Source organism: Peromyscus eremicus, chromosome 3, assembly GCF_949786415.1.
Source record: "Peromyscus eremicus chromosome 3, PerEre_H2_v1, whole genome shotgun sequence".
Classification (NCBI taxonomy): Eukaryota; Metazoa; Chordata; class Mammalia; order Rodentia; family Cricetidae; genus Peromyscus; species Peromyscus eremicus.
In genome coordinates, this window is record NC_081418.1 from 83,555,928 (window position 1) to 83,576,492 (window position 20,565).

Sequence of the window (20,565 nt, forward strand, 5' to 3'; positions counted from 1 at the left end):
GTAATGGGCTTCCTCCAGCACTCCCTCTGTGGTACTCAGGTGCCACAGAGATGTGGATCTGGCATGTTCTGATGGGACAAACCAATCATACTGGTTCTGGGTGGTGAGCATTCTCAGTCCTGGGTGAGGAAGTTCCTGAGGCCCAAGTAGATGAGGGCAGAGCATCCAGCCGTAAGGGTAGGGCAATAGCATCCTCAAGTGCCAAAACTTTTCCTCTACTCACTGCCATCTCTGTCTTTCTAGAAGGAAGTCCACCATCCAAGGCATGAGGATTGCCACTGTCACTCGTGGACTTGAGTTTGCCTGAAATTTCTCCTTCTGCTCATAAGAGCCGAAGCCAGTAACATAAATAACTGAATAGCTAGATGTCTTGGTTGGCACATTGATGCCGCCATGGCTTTCTGTCCCACATGACCTAGTTTTGTCATCAGCTACTTCTATCCACACCACCAGCCCAGGCTTCCCTGCCCCCTGCCTGCTCTGCTGAGCTAACCTCGTGCAGCAGGTGGATGTGGCACATGCCTCGGCATCACCTCAGTCTAGTGGGGCTGCCCTCAGCCCTGCAGCTCTGTTCTGCCCAACAGCCACTCAGAGACCCATCCAACTACCAGAGCTTTTATTCCAGGGGTTCCTCAAGGTTTCAGCAGGTTGAAAGCAAGTGGTAAGGAGGGCCAAGGCTCGAACTTGGTGTGGTGGCTGAATAAACAGAGAGCCAGAGACCATGAGACCTAGACCAACATGTAGGTGAGCAGCTTCGCGTCATAGGTCTGGAATCCCGACCCCTTCAAGCTGAAGCTGACCCTAAGTCCAAGGCTCATCATGTGCCGTCCCTGAAACTTGCATATTAAGAACGATACTGCCAAGGCTTTCCACATCGGCCACCATCCACCCCAGCTGCTCACTCTTCCCCTCACAGAACAAAGGCAAGCGAGCAGATCCCCAGGAATCACCTGCAGCTTTCCCCAGAAGCAGGGACACAAGCGGCTCAAGGACAACTCTCCTTGGGACAAGAATATATATATATATACACAAACTGACCATGGAGATCTGGCTGCCCTGGAACTTCCTATGTAGACCAGGCTGGTTCAAAGCTCACAGGGACCTGCTATCTCTTCCTCCTAAAGGCTGGAATTAAATGTGCTGACACACCCAGCTGGGACAAGGAAGTTTAAAAAAGGATTTATTTTTATTATTTTAAATTATATGTAGGTATGCGTGTCTGTATGTGAATCTGTGCACATGAGTGCATTGCCCACAGAGGCCAGAAGTGTCAGAACTCCTGCAGCTGGAGTTATACGTGGTTGTGAGTCACCTGACATGGGTGCTGGCAACTAATCTTAGGTCCTCTGGAAGAGCAGCAAGAGTTCTTAACTACTGAGCCATCTTGTCCTAGTGAGTCCCGGGACAAGCGTCTTCAAGCCAGTTCCAGCCTGGCTATTCTGAGGGGTTCACAGCACCACCTTGCCAGCGCTGGGACACGCCCTCAATTGTGTCCCGCAGCATCTGCATCCAGTCATCTCCTCTCCGCATCGGGAGGCAGCGGGTCTCCTTGTGCTCCAGGGCTAGGATCTCTGCAGGCGTCTGAGGAGTCAGCCCAGCAGCCTGGACTGCTTCTGGGAATTTGACTGCCGAGGCAGAGGCCAGGCAGCACCGGGAGATGCTCCTGAAGATGGGGCAGGACAGGAGAGAACAGGGAAAAGATGGAGGAAGAAGGACCAGGGGAAAGGTTAGGGGCGGGGCGGGGGGTGGGGCAGAGAGCAGAGACAGACACAGACATGATTAGTACCTTGAACTTACCTGTCTAAGAAGCCGACAAAGTTTCCCAATGAAGACCCAGCTCAGCCATCACCTCCCCTCATGACCTGGGATATAGTTCACTCCTCTTCTAAACAGTTGTAGTTCTTGGGCACAGAACCCACCACGCTCCCAACATCACTATCCTTAGCCTTGCACGCCCTGTTTGGAGCAGAGCGGTGCCCTCAGTGCCCCAGACCTCCCTGCTGGTACCTGGACTGCCCACTGTCAGTCTGCTGGTAATGGTAGTTCACCGCTGTGGCTGAATGGGGGCACAGCAGGTATTGGTTCTCTTCCCAGCAGCGGCCCATGGTCTGGGTGATGGCCTCATCAGACACTGACTCAGATGTCACCGCCTCTGAAAGCTGAAGGGTCAGGGGATGGGGGGTGAATGTTGGGATTGGTGAACCATAGGAGGACTAAAACTCTGCTATATACACAGCCACACCAACTCCAGGAGCTCAGGTGAATGCTCCAGACTGAATACTGACCCAGCTCAGAGTAAGAGCAGTTTCTGAGTTTTGAGCCAATTACAGTTTTGAGCCAACTTAGCAGAAGGATTTATACAAGTTTTGGAGACATCTCAATGTATTTAGATCACGAATCAAATTTTCTCACAGTCTTGTTTTACAGCCAGATACAACACAAGTCATGGGTGTTCAAACCACCTGTGGTGTGAAAACTACCCTGTCGGTTCTCACCCTGTGTTGGAGCACCTCCCCTGGGAAACCTTCTAGTACTCACAGGCAGAGGAAGCCTCCCTTCTCAGTGCTCCCTGAGCATTTGGTTTCCAGATAATTCCCTGAAGATGTTCTGCATGCTTACAACATGGCAAAGACCCTACAAACAACACCCTCAATGGCATCAGAGACCAAGTGGTTCATAGATTGTTTATATAGATAGAGTATTTCCTGGGTAGGGTCAGAGATGGCAACCAGTATTTTTTCCTCCTTCTCCTCCTCTTCCTCCTCCTTTTTTTCCCAGTTCTGGGGATTGAATGCAGGGCCTAATGCATATGAGGCATGTGCTCTACCACTTAGATGTATCACTCAGTATGATAGCTGTATTTTCTCTTTGTATTTCCAGCACCTAACATAGTTCTTGAACCATAGCAGATAGATAATATGGATAGATGGGTGGTGGATGGATGGATGATGGATGGATGGATGGATGGATGGATGGATGCCCTTCCAGGAAATAAAGCAGCCTTTGAGTATAGCCAGGGAGAAAAATGAAGAAACAGAGGATATGGTATCTCCAGGGGTTTTTTTTTTGTTGTTGTTTTTGTTTTTTGTTTGTTTGTTTTTAATTTTCCAAGACAGGGTTTCTTTGTGTAACAGTCCTAGCTGTCCTGGAACTCACTTTGTAGACCAGGCTGGCCTTGAACTCACTGAGATCTGCCTGCCTCTGCCTCCCAAGTGTTGGGATCAAAGGCACATGCCATCACCACCCAGCTGATGTCTCCAGTTTTAATGGGGATCTCACTGAAATAAGGAGAAGGAATATTGATGTCTGCACAAATCATGGGCCAAACAAACTAATGTTTGGCTATGTCAAGAGCAGCACTGGCTGCTCTTGTAGAGGACCCAGGCTTGGTTCTCATGGTGGCTCACAACCATCTGTAACTACCGTTCCAGGGGATATGAGTCCCCTTCTGGCCTCCACAGGCACTGCATGCATAAGGTACACATAAATACACACAGGCAAACACTCATACACATTAAATAAAAATAATGAAAACCTTTTTTTATAAAAAGCAGTATAGATCAAGGGTATAACTCGGCCCAGATGACTGTGTCCTGTTTTTGAGAAGAACCCTTCAGGAGAGATACTAACCATGGACAATTATGTCATATAAGAGACTGTTAAAGGAATTGCGAAGGCCAAGTTGGTAAATAAGGATTCTCCTCAAGTGGAGGACACTGAGGTAAAATCAGACTGTGCAATCTAGAAGAAGCAATTCTAGAACTTTGTGATGATCGGAGCTGCAGTAAGGTAGCTTGCTCCAGTCACCCAGTGGAGGGCTACAGAGCCAGCATGACCACTGACAGGGGATGAGGTACAGAAATCAAGATACCCTATAAACTAAGAACCTATCACCAGGCTGCATTCAAATAAAAGCAGCGCTTTCTAACTAGTTCCCTAAAATAAATGAAACTTATTTATTAACTAAATAAAGTCTCTCCTCCTCTAGTGAAGAGACAGAGACAAGGAGGACAAAGGAGAGAGACAAGGGTCAGCAAGAGCTACAGTCCCTCCATGTCGGAAGGACAGAATGACTTTGTCCTTGTTGTACAGTTGTTGCTGTTATTGGAAATTAACAACAATAAATAAAAATAGAAACAGTAACTGTATGGAGCCATGTATTTCCAGCAGTATGTAAAGTGCCTCCCATGTTTCTTTTGACCCAAATCTCATAGCAACCCTATGAGACAGGCATTCCTATTATCCTCGCTGTACAGATGGGGAAACTGAGGTGCGGAATCTATACAACTAGCTTAGTGTTTCACAACTCTCCTCATTCAATCAGTGTTAGCTGTGAAAGTTCCTGGCTCACAGATGCTCAAAAAACCAGGTGTCCCCTTCCCTTGTTCAGACTTCCAAACCCCAACTCTGTCCTGTGGCTGCATCCTTTCTGTCCTCCGTGGGATGCTGCTGTAGGAGGCACAGAGGTCTTTGCGCTCACAGATAAGCACTAGGGGTGCCTAGAACGTTAAGCACACAGGGCTGTTCCTTTAAGGGTAGGAATGTAATAACCGCTATCTACCCAGAAGGCTGGATGTGGATGTGTTTACTAGCCTGATGACCTTTGCTCTGTGTGGTAGACTTTTCCAGCACCGGATCCTCCCCCAGATCCTTATCAGTAAATCTACAGAACCCGTCTTTATGGACTTTACAAAGAGTTTTGATGTAGTCACACTTGATCTATATTTAGCTTATTTTGTTCCTCAAGGAGACTTATGTATGCTTTGTTGTGCACACGGGACTGAGTTAATCATCACAAGAATGATGTTCACCACATTGTGCTGTGCTTAAACATGCCTAAAATAAACCACTAGAGGTCAGACTCCAGACGTTTGAACCAACACTGTCTACTGAGTCCTGTTGAACTGAACAGCCTTCTTGCTTCCCTCAGATCATTACTGTGCTGGCTCTGGAGGCTGCAGAGACACCCCACCCCCACCCCATCCCCACCCCACCCCCACCTCACCCCCACCCCACCCCCACCCCACCCCCCAGGCTGTGGCCAGTGACCAACCTTGCTATGTAGCTCCTTGGGGAGGCTCACACTTTGGGTTCTTTCAAACTGCTCCATGAGCGCTCTTGTTGCCTGGCTGTCCGAGTCAGAAAGCAGCCAGAAGATCCTCTCCATGTTGTAGGGAACCTGAGTGGAGAGACAGGGTCCTGGGCCACCTCATTCCATCCCTTACCCAGTCCTGCTCCACCAGCGGCTGGCCAGACCTGCTCTTCTCCCCACAGGCCCACCTGAATGTCCATAGCGGATGCCAGGGTTGGCTTGACAACCTCACACAGAGAGAAGTCTCCCTTCTGGATAGTCCTGTGGATGATGTCATTGCGATTCACGGCCACAACCAGGCGGATGGGCAGGCCCATCTTCTGAGCAATGCACCCAGCTTGGGACAAGATGAGAACATACCAGGATTTTAGGACAAAGGCAAAGAATTACTTTTAAATTGAGCTTAATAAAAACAAGCTTTTGTGCTGTTTGAAAATGAGAATAGAGAGAGGAGATGGGCAGTGACACAGGAGGGGGAGAGGGAGACAAGGAGGAGGGTCACTGCGCCCTGCCTACCAGGGACAAACACACATATAAAGCTTTGTGAGGCAACCCTCCCACTGCAAAAGAGGAAATGAGGTCACCACAGGCTGAATGTCTTGCCCGGATCTTCCCAAACTGCAGAGTTGAGGTCTCTGCATTCCACCTTGCTTTAGGGAGGGTGTCTAACTGTTCCCTGCTGACACACCAGGCTGGTGACAGCTTCGGGGCTTCTCCTGTCTCTGTCATCTTGCTGTGGGAGCACGGAGATGACAGATGTGTGCTACCACGTCCAGTTTCACGCCTGAAGATCCAAACTCAGACTTGTGTGGCAAACACGTCACCTACTGAGTTCTCTCTCCAGGCCCTTACTTTTTGGAGGGGGCGGGGATGTTCACCAACATCAACTTTAATTTTGTAAAGCCCACTCACTCTCTTTTGTCACTTGATCCTCATGGAAACATTAGTGTCCTTCAGAGATTAGGAAAAGTAGAAGTTTAGGAGGGCCTGAAGACTTAAGGTGGAATGGGTCCCCAGGAGAAAGGTCAGACGGGAATGTCCTCTATGGGTATTGCCCAGGTTTTATTTTGCACCAGGTGCTGTGGAGGGCACAGCTGTAGGTGGCATCTCTAGCGTGACAGTGACATGAAAGGGAAGCCCTAGGTACCACCCTCTGAGTAGTGGGGAAGCCAGCCTTCCTCACCTAGCTACCAGCCCCGTCACCTCTGTCTTCCCGTAAGAAGCCCAGGAGTCTCCCAACCACTACAACGCTTTCGCCATCTCATTCATCCCTGGTGCCTAGAGAAGCAAGGCCAGAGACAGAGCTACCGCAAACACCAACACCATTGCCTCCTCAAGAGATGGCAAGGATGGCAGCCTCCCTGGCTGTCAACTTGGCTCACTACCAACCAGCTGTGGAAACAGAGGACAGCTAGCTTCTCTGTGTCCAGTTCCTCATTCTAAAATGCTAAGAACAGTACAGGCGGACCCTGGATACAGGGCTTCCGCTTCTACAGACTCAAATGACCACAAACCAAAACTATCCGAAAGAGGGTGTGGTGATACACACTATAATCTCAGCATTTGGGAAACCGAGGCAGGAGGATGGAGACTTCCATGGCTAGCCTGAGCTATACTGAATTCAAGGGCTGCTTGAGTTACATAGTGAGAACCTTTCTCAAGAAAAAAAATTGCACCTGTATTAAACACATTCAAACTCTTTCTTGCAAATACCCCTTAAAGAACAATGGCCATTTAAATAACATTCACATATTGTATGTTATTCCACATCATCTAGAGGTGATTTAAAGTATTCAGGTGTATGTGCATAGATTATATGCAAACACCATGCCATATTATATAAGGGACTTGAACATCTGCAGATTTTGTAGGGGTCCTAGAACCAATTGTCCATGTACATCAGGAGACAGCATTGTCCTTGTTGCATGTAATCATTAACCCATGAAAAGCGCTTAGAACAGCAGCACCTGGTGCATAGTTAATGCTTAAGAACGTCCGTTAGTATTCGGTACCAGGCAGCTGGACAACACCATCTCTGTGCAAAGCTCATGTGCACCCAACAGTCAGACTTGCTCCCCACAGGCGGCTCTGAGCACGTGATCAGCCAGCCTTTACAGCTGAGGAGTTGAGTCTGAGGAACTCTCTAACAACCGTTCAGCTAGTAAAGGGCAGAGCCAGGGCCAGACTGCTGAGGCCAGAGTCCTTTCCGCTTTACATGGCCCCAGGGTAGTGGGAACAGTGTGCCACGGCACCAAGTGGGTGTCCCTCAGCAGGCAGTGGGCGGAACTGGGAGTAAAGTGCAATTTTGGGAAAGGACACTGAGCTATGTTTGGTGGTGGAGCCTTGATGTCTGTCTATTAGCCTCTGTGCAAATAAGCACAGGCTGGGCTGCTGAAACTCCCAGGGTTGAGTCCTCAATCTCCCTCCTCTGCAGGACCCTGGAAAGTTCTGTCCACAGCCTCTCCAAGTCAGAAGAAATCTAGGGCACCCCATGTGGTTTTCTGTCGTCTTTAAAATAAAACACAATCTTCTTTTGCTCCACGTTTGTAGGCAAAAGATAGCTTTTGAAAGACCAGGTACTTTCCGGAGAGTCCATTTGCATCCCAGGGTCTCCTCACCTGCAAGGTTACCCCCAGCCCCTGTTGGCACGACCACCTCCACAGCGGGCAGGGGGTGCGTGTCCAAGGAGGGTGCGCACTGGAAGTAAGCGAAGAAGTGGTGAGCCATCTGCACCAGGACCCGAGACCAGTTGATGGAGTTCAAGCTCATCAGGTTGTGCCTCTGGACAAAAGGCACATCTGCAAACACAGCCTTGATGGGCTCATCTAGTTCGTCACTGTTCCCTTCCACTGCCAAGGAGAGACAAGATGGCAGCTGTCAGGAGCAGGAGAAGCCCCCGCAGTCACTCTGGGCTCCGCCGAGGCCCTCCCAGCCGGGGCCCCTCCTCTCCCATCTGGTCCAGCCTTTGCTTTCCCTCACTTTCACAAGGCCTGGCCTGGCTTTCCAGGCTCCGCGTAAGCTGCTTGGGGATAGAATGCAGGTTACTTCTTCTTGTGACCCTGAGTATTTGTCCTCACTTGGGAGAAAAGAAAATGTGGTCAGAAGCATTTCCAATGGTCCTGCATTCTATAACATAAGACATAAAATGTCAGCCTTCTGGGCTATCGGGAAAAGAATGCCCCTCGTATTCCAAGCCTTCACTGTTCCACAAAGCGTATGTCTTCACTCTTCCAGAAAGAAGGAGGGAGTGTTACCCAACTGAAAGATGTGAACTCTATCAGGGCTGGGGGGAATGGTCACTTCTCCCCTGTGGGTGAAGTGTGGGTGTCCTGACCCTGCTCCTATGTGCTAGATAAGCTTGCTGGACAGAACTTGGCCCTGAAGCTGAGTGTGTACATTGGTTTAATTTGTGTGGCAAATTATTGGGTAAATTATCCACCAGTCTAACATATTAACACCCCAATCGAGCTGCCTCAGTAATTGTACCAGACTGACCTTTACTGTTGTTGGTTTTTTTACTCTTTGGTCTTTGGCTCTTATTTCTTTGGGGGCCCTCCACTCACCTCCCAAATAAATCACATGGAGTTTTATTCTTTCTTATGAATGCCCGGCCTTAGCTTGGCTTGTTTTTAGCCAGCCTTTAACTGAAATTATCCTGTCTACCTTTTGCCTCTGGGCTTTTACCTTTCTCTATTCTATATTCCTTTCTTTACTTTTTACTCCATGGTTTGTTGTCTAGCTGGGTGGCTGGCCCCTGATGTCCTCCTCTCCTCCTTCTTTTCTCACTCCTTGATCTCTTCTTCCCAGACTTCTCCTCCTATTTATTCTCTCTGCTTGGTTGCCCCGCCTATCCCTCTCTTGCCTTGCTACTGGCCATTCAGCTCTTTACTAAACCAATGAGGTATTTTACAGGCAAAGTAACATAGTTAAACAAATGCAACATAAAAAAATGCAACACATCTTTGCATCATTAAACAAATATGCCACAGCATAAACAAATGTAACACACCTTAAAATAATATTTCACCACACCTTACCTGATACGTGTATCTAATTCTCCATTTGGATCCATACCTCAAGGTGGGTGGATGTGAAGGTTACTGGGGGAAGTACCAGGACAGCCGTTCAGGCTATAAACCCTTGTCTCCTCATCACTGTATAGCAGCAATGAAGAGAGGAACCATCTGTAGTCCATGTGTAAACCCCAAGCAGCCTGATCCAGTGGCCCCATTTTTTTGCTAAGGCCAAGCCAGTCTGTGCCTGGCATGCCCATGGGGTCAGGAGTCAGGTCCAAGACGGATATATGAGAAGTTCAGGTCACTAAGACTCAGAAGGACATTTGCTGGGGTGCTAGAGAAACCACCCCTGCTTTTAAGGAAGAGCCACAGGAAAAAGGAGACTTGGTTACCTCAGGTCTCCATACTGTGACCTCAAGAGGAAGGAGCCTAGGACTATGGGTTCCTGATGGTAATGCTGAGTCTCAGAATCAACCAAGTGAGAGCCTACTTCACCCCGGACATCCCAGTTACAGAAGCTGAAAACTGTTCTTTCACATAGTCTGAGCTGGATTTTCTGTTACTTCTGGTTTAAAAAACACACATATACTATAATCAATGAACATCTAGTGTCCACTAAGTACTTGGTGCTCAGGAACCACACAATGTACATGGACATTGTCACCTTTATAAACCAGTGGCTGGGTAAGACGCTTGCCGTGTGTCTTTGTTGCTTTTCTATTGCTGTTAGAAGATACTGTGACCAAAGCAACCTGTACAAGAATGCGATTGGGGGCCTTGCAGTTTCAGAGGGTCAGAGTCCGTGACCATTAAGGCTGCAGCACTGGGGGCAGGCATGGTGCTGGAGGAGTAGCTGGGAGTGTACATCCTTGTCCACAAGCATGAGGGAGAGAAGGAGGGAGGGAGAGAGGGAGGGAGGGACAGAGAGCGAGAGAGCGCTAACTGGGAATGACCGTGGGCTTCTGAAACCTCAAAGCCCACTCCAGTGAACAACTCTATCAAGGCCACACCAAATCTTTGCCAAGCAGTTCTACTAACTAGGGACCAAGCACTCAAACGTATAAAGCCTATGGGGACCATTCCCACTCAAACCACCACAGTCCACTCCCTGGACCCCATGGGCTTACTGTAGCCACATCACAGTGCAAAATGCATTTAGTCCAACATCAAAAGTCCTCCATAATCTCAAGACTGTTGAAAAAATCCAAAGCCCAACTCTTTTCTGAAACTCAAGACGCTCTCTTAACTGTAACATCCTGTAAAGTCAATGGCATAGAATATATGACACATAAATATGACAGCCTGAGTTTGATCTCTGGTGCCCATTTAAAGGTAGAAAAAAAAGAGATGACTCTACAAAGTTGTCCTTCTCGTCACACACACAATAATGATGACGATGAATTAATAAAGTTTAAACTCAGTGCCCATGTGGTCCAGCTCTACTCTTTGAGCTTACAAAGGGAAAACACATCTTTCCTATTAGCCCCTGAATCTACATGCATCCTCTTCACAGTCAAACTAGAAGCTTGGAAGAAGGAAAAGAACATGAACAGTACTGCTTATCAACAAACTTGATGTCTTTAAGGCCTACAGAACTATTTCCTTGATGCACAGAGCAGAAACACCTTAGCTCTAGTGATAATTATGACATGCTACATTTATCATCAACCACACATCTTCCTTCCACTATTTCACAGGTGGGCAGTGTTCTCCAGCCCTCAGCGGAAGAGTCCTCCAATGTATCTGTACAAGGCAAGAGAGAAGGACTGTAGTACAAAAATCAATCCTCTGCTTAGCTGGGAAAAGACAGCCCTAGAGCCATGACCAGAAAGCTTGGCTCGTGGGGAACAGCAGGGGCCTTCAGGAGCCCAAACATTGTTCACTAAAGTCTCACAATGACCATAGGAAAATGCAGCCAGTTATGGGCAATTACCAAGGCTGATGTGTAGGAGTTTGCCAACAATGGATTAGCTAAACCATGGACTTTGCACTGGAATGCACATGTGCTTGCCAAAGAAAAGCGCAGACAGAGGGCCCTTTTCTCTGCACTTGTGCAACTGGACAAAGGGTATTCATGCTGCTCTTATGGTAAGACATCTTTCCAGTGTCTGAGCTCCTTGTCAATGTTGGTATATTAACATCCAATCATCCTCGATGGGGTTTGTCTTAGTTACTGTTCTTTTGTTGTGAAGAGACACCATGGCCAAGGCAATTTATAAAAGGAAGCCTTAACTGGGGGCTTGTTTATACTTGTTTATACTCTCAGAGGATTCGTTCTAGATCATTATGGCAGCCAGCAAACAGGCATGGGACTGGAGCAATGGCTGAGAGTTTACATCTGATCACAGGTAGAAGGCAGAGAGAGAGAGAGAGAGAGAGAGAGAGAGAGAGAGAGAGAGAGAGAGAGAGAGAGAGAATGGAACTGACCTGGCCTTTTGAAACCTCAAAACCCACCCCCAGTGACACACTTCCTCTAACAAGGCCACACCTCCTAGTCCTTCCCAAACAGTTCCACTAACTGGGGACCAAGCATTCAAACATATGAGCTTATGGGGGCCATTTTCATTCAAACCACTCAGGATTATATCAGGACCCAGGCAAGTTATAGAAGAAATTTTATTTTTATTTATTTTATCTCATGTGTACGGGTGTTTTGCCTGCATGTATGTCTGTGTACCATGTGCATACAGTGCCCAGAAGGGGGCATGGGATCTCACTGGAACTGCTGTTACAGATGATAGTGAGTTGCCATGTGGGTGGTGAGAATTGAACCCTGTCCTCTAGAAGAGTAGTCAGTGATCTTAACCGCTGAGTCATCTCTCTAGCCCCTTTTATTGATTAATTGATTGGCTGACTGATTGATTGACTGATAGAACACTTCCTGTGTATCAAGTAAATGATCATAAAACCATGCCAGCCTGCATGGCCAGAGTGTGTAAAACCCCAACCAAGACCCCTAAAGCCACTGTTGCCATGGTAAAAACTGAGGTCTTCATCATACAACCAGCTATAATGGAACCAGTAGCAGGCAGCCCAGGGCAGCTTCCTATTTTAATACTTGGCCCTGCTTACATGCATGGACTCTATGGAATGGCATGGACTACCCACACGCACTGACACATTCTCTCAATGATGACACACAACACTGGAACAGAGCATGTTGCTTAGCTCAAGTCATGGTTCTGCATGGCTACCTGCACGTGACATTGGCAAGGAGACCTGCACAGAGGCAGCACTGACAGTCACCTGAACCAGCTGCAATAGTTCCACACAGTGAGTGCTGATCTAAAGCCATATAGCAGCTGGCGTGGAAAACCGTGAAGTCAGGAACCGGCCCAGAGCTAAGCCGCAGCACCTCCATATATGACTGATCCTACCGACAAAAAGAGCCAGGCAGGCCAGGACCACACGGCCCCACACCTACCTCCAAACACATGGACATTCTCCTTCAGCACCGTCGTCATCTGGAGCTCCTGAATCTTTGTGCAGTGGCCTTTGGGCAACAGAACGATGATGTCCATATTCTTGGACCCCTGAACACTCTCAATGGCAGCACTTCCCGTGTCCCCGGAAGTTCCTAGGAAGGAGACCGACCCCTCCCTTTAGCACAAGGGAAACAGATGAATGAGATTGACCTTGAAATATTGGTGTTCAATGCAGCAGCAATGGCTTTCAAGTACTTGAAAGATAGGTGCTTAGTACTTAGCCCAGAGTCCGTGGATATGCTGAAAAAATTCAGGATGTCAATGAGCATTCTGTACACCTAAAAACATTCTGAGAAGGATCCGCAGCCTTCAGCAGTCTGACAAAGGGAACTATGACAGTTAATCCTGTCAACTTGATGTTTAGAATCACCGGGGAAAACATACCTCTGGATGTGTCTATAAGGGCATTTCCAGAAAGGTTTGACTGGAAAGGGAAGACTAACCCTGAACATAGGTGGCACCACTCTGTGAGCTGTGGTCCCGGACAAAATGAAACCAAGAAAGCAAGCTGAGCACGAGCATCCATGCTATCTGCTTCCTGACTGTTGAGACAATGTGATCATATGCCTCAGGCTCTTGCCACCATGCCTTCCCCACCACATGAACTGTACTCTCAGACTCAGCTGTGAGCACTTCCCTGTGGTGTGAACTGTCCTCTCAGACTCAGCTGTGAGCACTTCCCTGCGGTGTGAACTGTCCTCTCAGACTCAGCTGTGAGCACTTCCCTGTGGTGTGAACTGTCCTCTCAGACTCAGCTGTTAGCACTTCCCTGCGGTGTGAACTGTCCTCTCAGACTCAGCTGTCTGTTAGCACTTCCCTGTGGTGTGAACTGTCCTCTCAGACTCAGCTGTGAGCACTTCCCTGCAATGTGAACTGTCCTCTCAGACTCAGCTGTCTGTTAGCACTTCCCTGTGGTGTGAACTGTCCTCTGACTCAGCTGTGAGCACTTCCCTGTGATGTGAACTGTACTCTCAGACTCATCTGTGAGCACTTCCCTGTGGTGTGAACTGTACTCTCAGACTCAGCTGTGAGCACTTCCCTGTGGTGTGAACTGTCCTCTCAGACTCAGCTGTGAGCACTTCCCTGTGGTGTGAACTGTCCTCTCAGACTCAGCTGTGAGCACTTCCCTGCGGTGTGAACTGTCCTCTCAGACTCAGCTGTGAGCACTTCCCTGTGGTGTGAACTGTCCTCTCAGACTCAGCTGTTAGCACTTCCCTGCAATGTGAACTGTCCTCTCAGACTCAGCTGTTAGCACTTCCCTGCGGTGTGAACTGTCCTCTCAGACTCAGCTGTCTGTTAGCACTTCCCTGTGGTGTGAACTGTCCTCTGACTCAGCTGTGAGCACTTCCCTGTGATGTGAACTGTACTCTCAGACTCATCTGTGAGCACTTCCCTGCGGTGTGAACTGTACTCTCAGACTCAGCTGTGAGCACTTCCCTGCGGTGTGAACTGTCCTCTCAGACTCAGCTGTGAGCACTTCCCTGCGGTGTGAACTGTCCTCTCAGACTCAGCTGTGAGCACTTCCCTGTGGTGTGAACTGTACTCTCAGACTCAGCTGTAATTTTGCTACTGTTGTGAATCACAATGTAAACTGTGTTTTCACATGGGCCTAGGTGACCCCTGTAAAAGGGTCATTCGACCCCCAAAGGGGTCGTGAGCACACAGGTTGAGAACTGCTTATCTAGAAGAACTGATAGCATAAGCCTTAAAAGCTTCAATCAAGGGCGTCTTGTGCATGAGCACACTCCAGCTGGGGTGCTAAAGGACCCTGCCTTCTCCCAACACCCACCTACAACAATGGTGACATGCTTCTTCCTCTTCTGCAGGAAGTACTGCAGGAACTGAGCAGTGCAGGACAGCGACAGGTCCTTAAAGGCATATGTGACCCCATGCCACAGCTCCAGTATGTTCAGCCCATTCCTCAGTCTGCGCAGATGGACCACATCTCTGTGGCGGAATCGGCTGAAGGCTTGGTCAATCAGATCTGTGAGGGTAGAAATTGGACAGCAGGTGAAGGTATTAGCCCTGCAAGTTCTCTTTCTGCCTCTTTAAAGTGTTTATTTACCATTGCCAACTAAAAAGTCCAGAAAATCTGATCTTAAATGACATATTTAGGAATAGAATTGTATAGGTCTAGAAAAATCTGGGGGGACATGTATTAAACTGCTCATACATTCCTCTTTAGAATTCCCCAGAGACTAGAACTGGCTTTAGAAAATGTCTTGTTTTCATTTTGTATACTTCTTCATTGGGTCTTTTTATTTTATTTTTATTTATCTTAGGTGAATGGGTGTTTTGGCTACATGTATGTATATGTACCATGTGTGTGCAGTGCCTGAGAGGCCAGAAGAGGGAGTCAGATCCCCTGGAGCTGGAGTTACAGATGGTTACAAATCACCATGTGGATTCTGGGAACTGAATCCAGGTCCTCTGGAAAAGCAGCCAGTGTTCTTAATTATTGAACCATCTCTCCAGCTGATTTGAGTCTTTTTATAAGCACATATTTCAATAGAAGATCAAATCATGGATCAAATAAGTCAGCTTCAGCCTCCTAATTTTCTTCCCTAAAGATGGAAGTTTTTTTTTTGGTTTTTCGAGACAGGGTTTCTCTGTGTAGCTTTGCGCCTTTCCTGGAACTCGCTTTGGAGACCAGGCTGGCCTCGAACTCACAGAGATCTGCCTGCCTCTGCCTCCCAAGTGCTGGGACTAAAGGCGTGCGCCACCACTGCCCAGCAAGATGGAAGTTTTGTTAGTCTAATTTTGTAATACTAAATCTCACATCTGTGGTGCCGGGACCTGGGCATGGCTGATATACATACAAACTTAGCCACAGCTTAGAACCTAGCTTCCTGAACTGTTGTGCATCACACCTAAGATCTTATGAAAATGTGGAGTCTGCGTCAACAGGTCTGATCTGACTTTGAAATGTCTACCCACTGCCTAGGTAACGTCATCACTGCTGGTCACCGGAACACTGTAGTCCTTTCTCCTCCCCAACTAAAAACCTACCATTACTGTGCAGGTTGGGTTTTGTCAACTCGATACAAACCTAGACACACCTGGGAAGAGAGAATGTCAACTGTGGTACTGCCTCCATCAAATGGGCCTGCAGGCAAATCGGTGGGAATTTCCCTGTTTAATGACTGATGTGGGAGGAGCCCAGCTCCCTGGGGGTGGTGTCACCCCTGGTCAGGTGGTTCAGAGTGTATAAGAAAAAAGGATAAGCAAGCCATGAGGCTCAAGCCAGTAAGCAGTGTTCCTCCATGTCTTCTGCTTCAGTTCCTACCTCCAGGTTCCTGCCTTGAGTTCCTGCCCATGACTTCCGTCAGTAATAGAGCATGACCTGAGAGTTGTGTGCTGAAAGAAACCTTTTCTTCCCCAAATTGCTTTGGTCACGGTGTTTAATCACAGCAACAGAAAATACTGACTAAAAATACTACCCTACGGATTTTCTTCTTGTCACTCAAAATGTCGTCCGAGAACCAACAGCTGTAGTCCTAAACAGGCACTTAATAGAAGGGCAGGATCCAAATGAGAATGGTTCCTACAGACTCATATGTTTGAATGCTTGGTCCTCAGTTGGTGGAACTGTTTGGGAAGGATTAGGAGGTGTGGCCTTGTTGGAGGAGGTATGTCACTGGGATGGACTGGGTGGACTTGGAGGTTTCTTCCCTTTGGTTTTTTTTTTTTTTGTTTGTTTGTTTGGTTTTTTTTAGATTTATTTATTTATTATATATACAGTGTTATGTCTGGACTTGGAGGTTTCAAAAGCTCATACCATTCCCAGCTAGCTCCCTCTGCCTCATGCTTGTAGATGAAGATGTAAGCTCTCAGCTACTGCTTCAGTGCTATGACTCTAGTCATGCTCCCTACCGTGATGGTCATGGACTCTAACCATCCCAAAGTGTAAGTCCCAAATAAACTCTTCTTTCTATAAGTTGTCTTGATCATGGTGACTTACCACAGCATAGAAAAACAACTAAGACACACACACACACACCCCTACTGAATTAGAGTCTGCTTTTAAAGTTGAGATCCTTGAGGGAAATTAATTACACTTTACAGCTTGAGACAACCTGTCCCAGGACACTCAACAAGACAAAATAGTAATCTAGGTGTCTGGATGAATGAGAGAGACATTCACCAACACTCAAGAATTCTGGACTACTTAAAAAATCCTTAATAATTTTGATGTATTTTTTAAAAATAATAATCAATTTTCAGTGGCGCATTTTGTCATTCATCTCACTGGAGGCGGAACAGAGGAATGAGGAGTCCTGGATAGTCTAATTGTGAAATTCTAGAATCGGGAAAAAGTTTGCAAGGTTTGAGAAAGGCACCTGGGGATTTTCCAGTGGTTTGGGTGATGAGTATAAATCAGGGAAGAGGTGTACAATGCTGAGCTGGGGCGGGGGTGCTGCAGGGGGGTTCCTCACCATTTAGGTCATGTCTTGGGATGAGCTCCAGGCCAATGAAGAGGGCACACAGCTCCTTCACCAGGCTGCGATAGGAAAGCGTGCTCCAGTGGCGCAGGGTCTCTCTGTCCAGCTGTGGGAACTCCTCTGGCACATAGAGGCCCCCATCTGGTGCATAGCCAGAGAAGAGGGCCCCCTCAAAGTTGACCCGTGGGGCCATTCCCCGGGTGCTAGTGTACCACATGATCTGGGAAGCCTGCAGAGGAAGAGTCCCAGAGGCAGCTGATCTTTGGAGCTCCCTGCAGCCCACAGGGTGAAGCTGAGTATCCACAGTCCTCTGATGTAACCTCTGCTCCCCCACTCACTGGAATATGTATTTCAGACATGGCTACGGCAGCTCTCATTTGAATCTCATCTCGGCTTTGCCAAGTCCTTGTGTACATTATGATTCTTCTGGTCAAAACAGGAAATTCCACTGAGCCCACTACCTTGAGGTGTAGGTACTAGAGCATGCTAGGAAAAGAGAATCATAGCCCTTACCAGTGACCAAGAAAACCTTGGCATGGAGAAACATCATAGCAATAGCAGCTAGCTGCCATTTTTGACAGGCTTCTTAGTAGGGAAAAGACCAGAAGATCTGATTGGCAAATGCTGGTGTAGATGTGGGGAAAGGGGGATGTTTATTCACTGTTGGTGGGAGTACAAACCTGTGCAACCACTATAGAAATTGGTGTGGTGATTCCTCAAAAAGCTAGAAATGGATCTACCATATGATCCAGATACATCACTTCTGGACACATTCTTAAAGGACTCTGCAAAGACATTTGCCCATCCATGATTGTTCTAGTCATAATAGCCAGGAGATAGAAACAGCCTAGATGAACGGATAATTGGGAGTCAGTATCCTTCAAGGATGCAGGCTCTGAGAAGCTTCCCATGCTCCAGTAGATGGTCCCACACCCATGTACTAAATGGACTCAGTGGGGTTTTTTGTATGCTTATTTGTTTGTTTTGTTTGTCTGTTTGTTTTTTAAGAGAGCGAGCACATGAAGTTGGGAGGGAAAAGTGGTGGGGAGGAACCAGAAGGGAAAGAATGGGGATGTTTGATCAAAACATATTCTAAGCATTATGAATACTACATAAAATACATATTTTTTTAAAACTACAAGTCCCATGTCCCAGGAAACCCTCAGTCTCTGGCAAATCAGGATGGTTGGGCATTATTACCAATAACCTGTGGCCTACCTCGGAGCCTAATTCTAGAAGGCCAGCAGTAGACCTTACATACTGCCTTTGAAACTCTCTAGCCATGGCTAATTGGCTCTGGCTCCTGGTATGGATTCAGGGGGCCTTACGGTCCTTAGACTGAGACAGAGATCACAGCAGAATTTAGGGGTTTCATGTTAAAGCCCCACAGTAACTAGGGGGTTCATTTGACCATGCATAACTCTCAATACCACTTAGGTGTTACTACACCCTACCCATAGAATTCTGTTCTCCTTTTCCTTCCCCTTGGCCTCTGCCTAGCCCTGGAGACGGACCCTGGACTTTCTGCAATTGCTCTGCCACTGAGCTCCACCTCTAGTCCTGAAGTCAAGGGTCTCTGACACCTGTGGGTCCATCCTGAGTTCTACATTATCTGCCATGAGCCAGCCACTCTTGCTGCCTACAAATGCATGTACGTTCACTTTAGGGACGGGGGTATGCTAAGTTACCTAGCAGGCAAGTCCAAACTTTCACCATCGCAACATGACTTTGCTATCTACAAAGTTCAAGCCTCATAATGGTGACGTCAAGTTACAAGAGTAAGCGAATAAATGAAATCATGTAATGTTTTAAAATCACAATTTCGTTTTGGGCCTCATTCATAGCTATCCTCAGTCATGTGCGTTAGCCGTGCCTGAAACCAAGAATATTATTAAATAGAACTGGGGTGGATACTGTCACGCTGGGACAATGGGTACAAACGGAAATGACTTTAGGAATCTGGGATATACAGTCACCCCACACAGGAGTCCGTGACAAAGAACAAAATCAAGGCAACCCGAAAGCCCAGTGCAGCGGATAACCAACGCAGGCACAGCATCTCAGAAGGCAGAAGCATCTCAGAAGGCCAGAGGCTCAGCAATGCCTTCAGTAACCACGGGAAATGCCGAAATGCTGTGGACAGGGTTTGCACCTATGCAAACTGGCCTGAAATCCTTGCTGCATAACTTTATCGGGCCGGACTAATGGAGATGCTACAAGCAAGTACTACCCCAAACCCCAATCAAACCAACGGCTGCAGGTGCTGCACAGGACAGAAGCAGGTCGGGCTACAAGGAACAGCTAAAAGGATCATTTCCCCAAAGCCCGGTTCTCAGTGGAATGGACCCTAGGGTACCCGGGCACGGAGGTGGGCTCCAGATTCTGTAACTCAAGAAAAGACATGAACAAGAAACAGAGCGAGGGCCTGGCTTGAACTCAGCTCGTGTCAGTGAATTCTCTAGGAGCAATAAGAAGCTGACCCGGTTAGCACAGAGGCCCAAGCTCCTTACAGGGGTTAGGGCTGTGTCGGTTCTGACCAATCACGTCAAGGGACAGCGTTCCCAGCCTAACAACTACAGGAAACACACCTGATGGTTAAAAGAGAAAAAAAAAGAAAGAAAGAAAAGAAAAGAAAAAAATCAACTGCACTTTCGTTAGACGGTTGTGTGAAGATTCCAGACTCAGACCTCCGCAGTACATTACTGTGATAATTATTTCTTGAGACTTTTCTGGGTTTTATTCCAGAATGGAGACAGGGCAATAAATACGATAAATAATAATAATAACAGTGATATCCGCCTTTGGGCCGGGATTCCGCGTCTGGGATAGTTCGGAGACTCGGCCCCTTGCGGCAGATGGCTACCCTCGGGGTTGGAGTTTAAGGCAGGGCCTGGGCCTGGGAGTGGGGTCTAGAACGGCGGGCGAGTTCGCAGAGGCCTAGGGCTCCACCCCCAGCCTCTGAACACAGCGCACGGTCCTGAGTTTCGGGGTTCTCCCGCTCACTACCGAACCCCGGCTGCAGGTGGAAAACATGCAAAATCCTCCCCGCCCCCCCGCACGACCCGCTGCCACCCCAAAGCCCCAGCTGGCGTCAAGACGCCGGTCCACAAACCAAGCTGAGCTGCCGTGGCTAGGACAGCAGCCAAGACTCAGACACGTCACCGCGGAGAGCGCGGGGGACGTTACCGTGGGGGCGCCGAGCTGCCTGGCTACCCGGGTCCAGTGGGCGACACGCACGACCCTGCGGTCCCGGAGCCCGAGGTTCCGAGAGAGTTGGAGCGCAAGGTTGGGGAGGAGCTCCTCCCGAGGGCGGAGGGGGGGCGTGGAGGAGGGACATGGAGGAGGGGTGGGAGAAGGGGGCGTGGAGGAGGGACGCGGAGGAGGGGTGGGAGAAGGGGGCGTGGAGGAGGGACGCGGAGGAGGGGTGGGAGAAGGGGGCGTGGAGGAGGGACGCGGAGGAGGGGTGGGAGAAGGGGGCGTGGAGGAGGGACGCGGAGGAGGGGTGGGAGAAGGGGGCGTGGAGCAGAGGG

The 20,565-nt window shown here is 48.3% G+C and overlaps 1 protein-coding gene across 3 annotated transcripts; it reads right to left on the reverse strand.

Annotated features, from left to right (window-relative positions):
- Positions 1-1,172: 1,172 nt before the first annotated feature.
- On the reverse strand, positions 1,173-20,338 carry Thnsl2 (threonine synthase like 2). 3 transcript variants are annotated; one of them, XM_059257934.1, is made up of 9 exons: positions 20,222-20,338; positions 17,030-17,264; positions 14,383-14,577; positions 12,533-12,685; positions 7,711-7,941; positions 5,281-5,429; positions 5,054-5,179; positions 2,008-2,159; positions 1,175-1,663 (listed from the first exon to the last, which is right to left on the reverse strand). In XM_059257934.1, the coding sequence occupies exons 2-9, from the start codon at positions 17,250-17,252 to the stop codon at positions 1,435-1,437; spliced, it is 1,458 nt and encodes a 485-aa protein (XP_059113917.1). In that variant the 5' UTR covers positions 17,253-17,264; positions 20,222-20,338; the 3' UTR covers positions 1,175-1,434. The 3 variants fall into 3 exon arrangements, with proteins under 3 accessions (XP_059113919.1, XP_059113917.1, XP_059113918.1); XM_059257935.1 differs by having other exon boundaries at positions 1,176-1,663; positions 17,030-17,176; XM_059257936.1 differs by lacking the exons at positions 2,008-2,159; positions 20,222-20,338 and having other exon boundaries at positions 1,173-1,660; positions 17,030-19,080.
- Between the last annotated feature and the right edge of the window lie 227 nt (positions 20,339-20,565).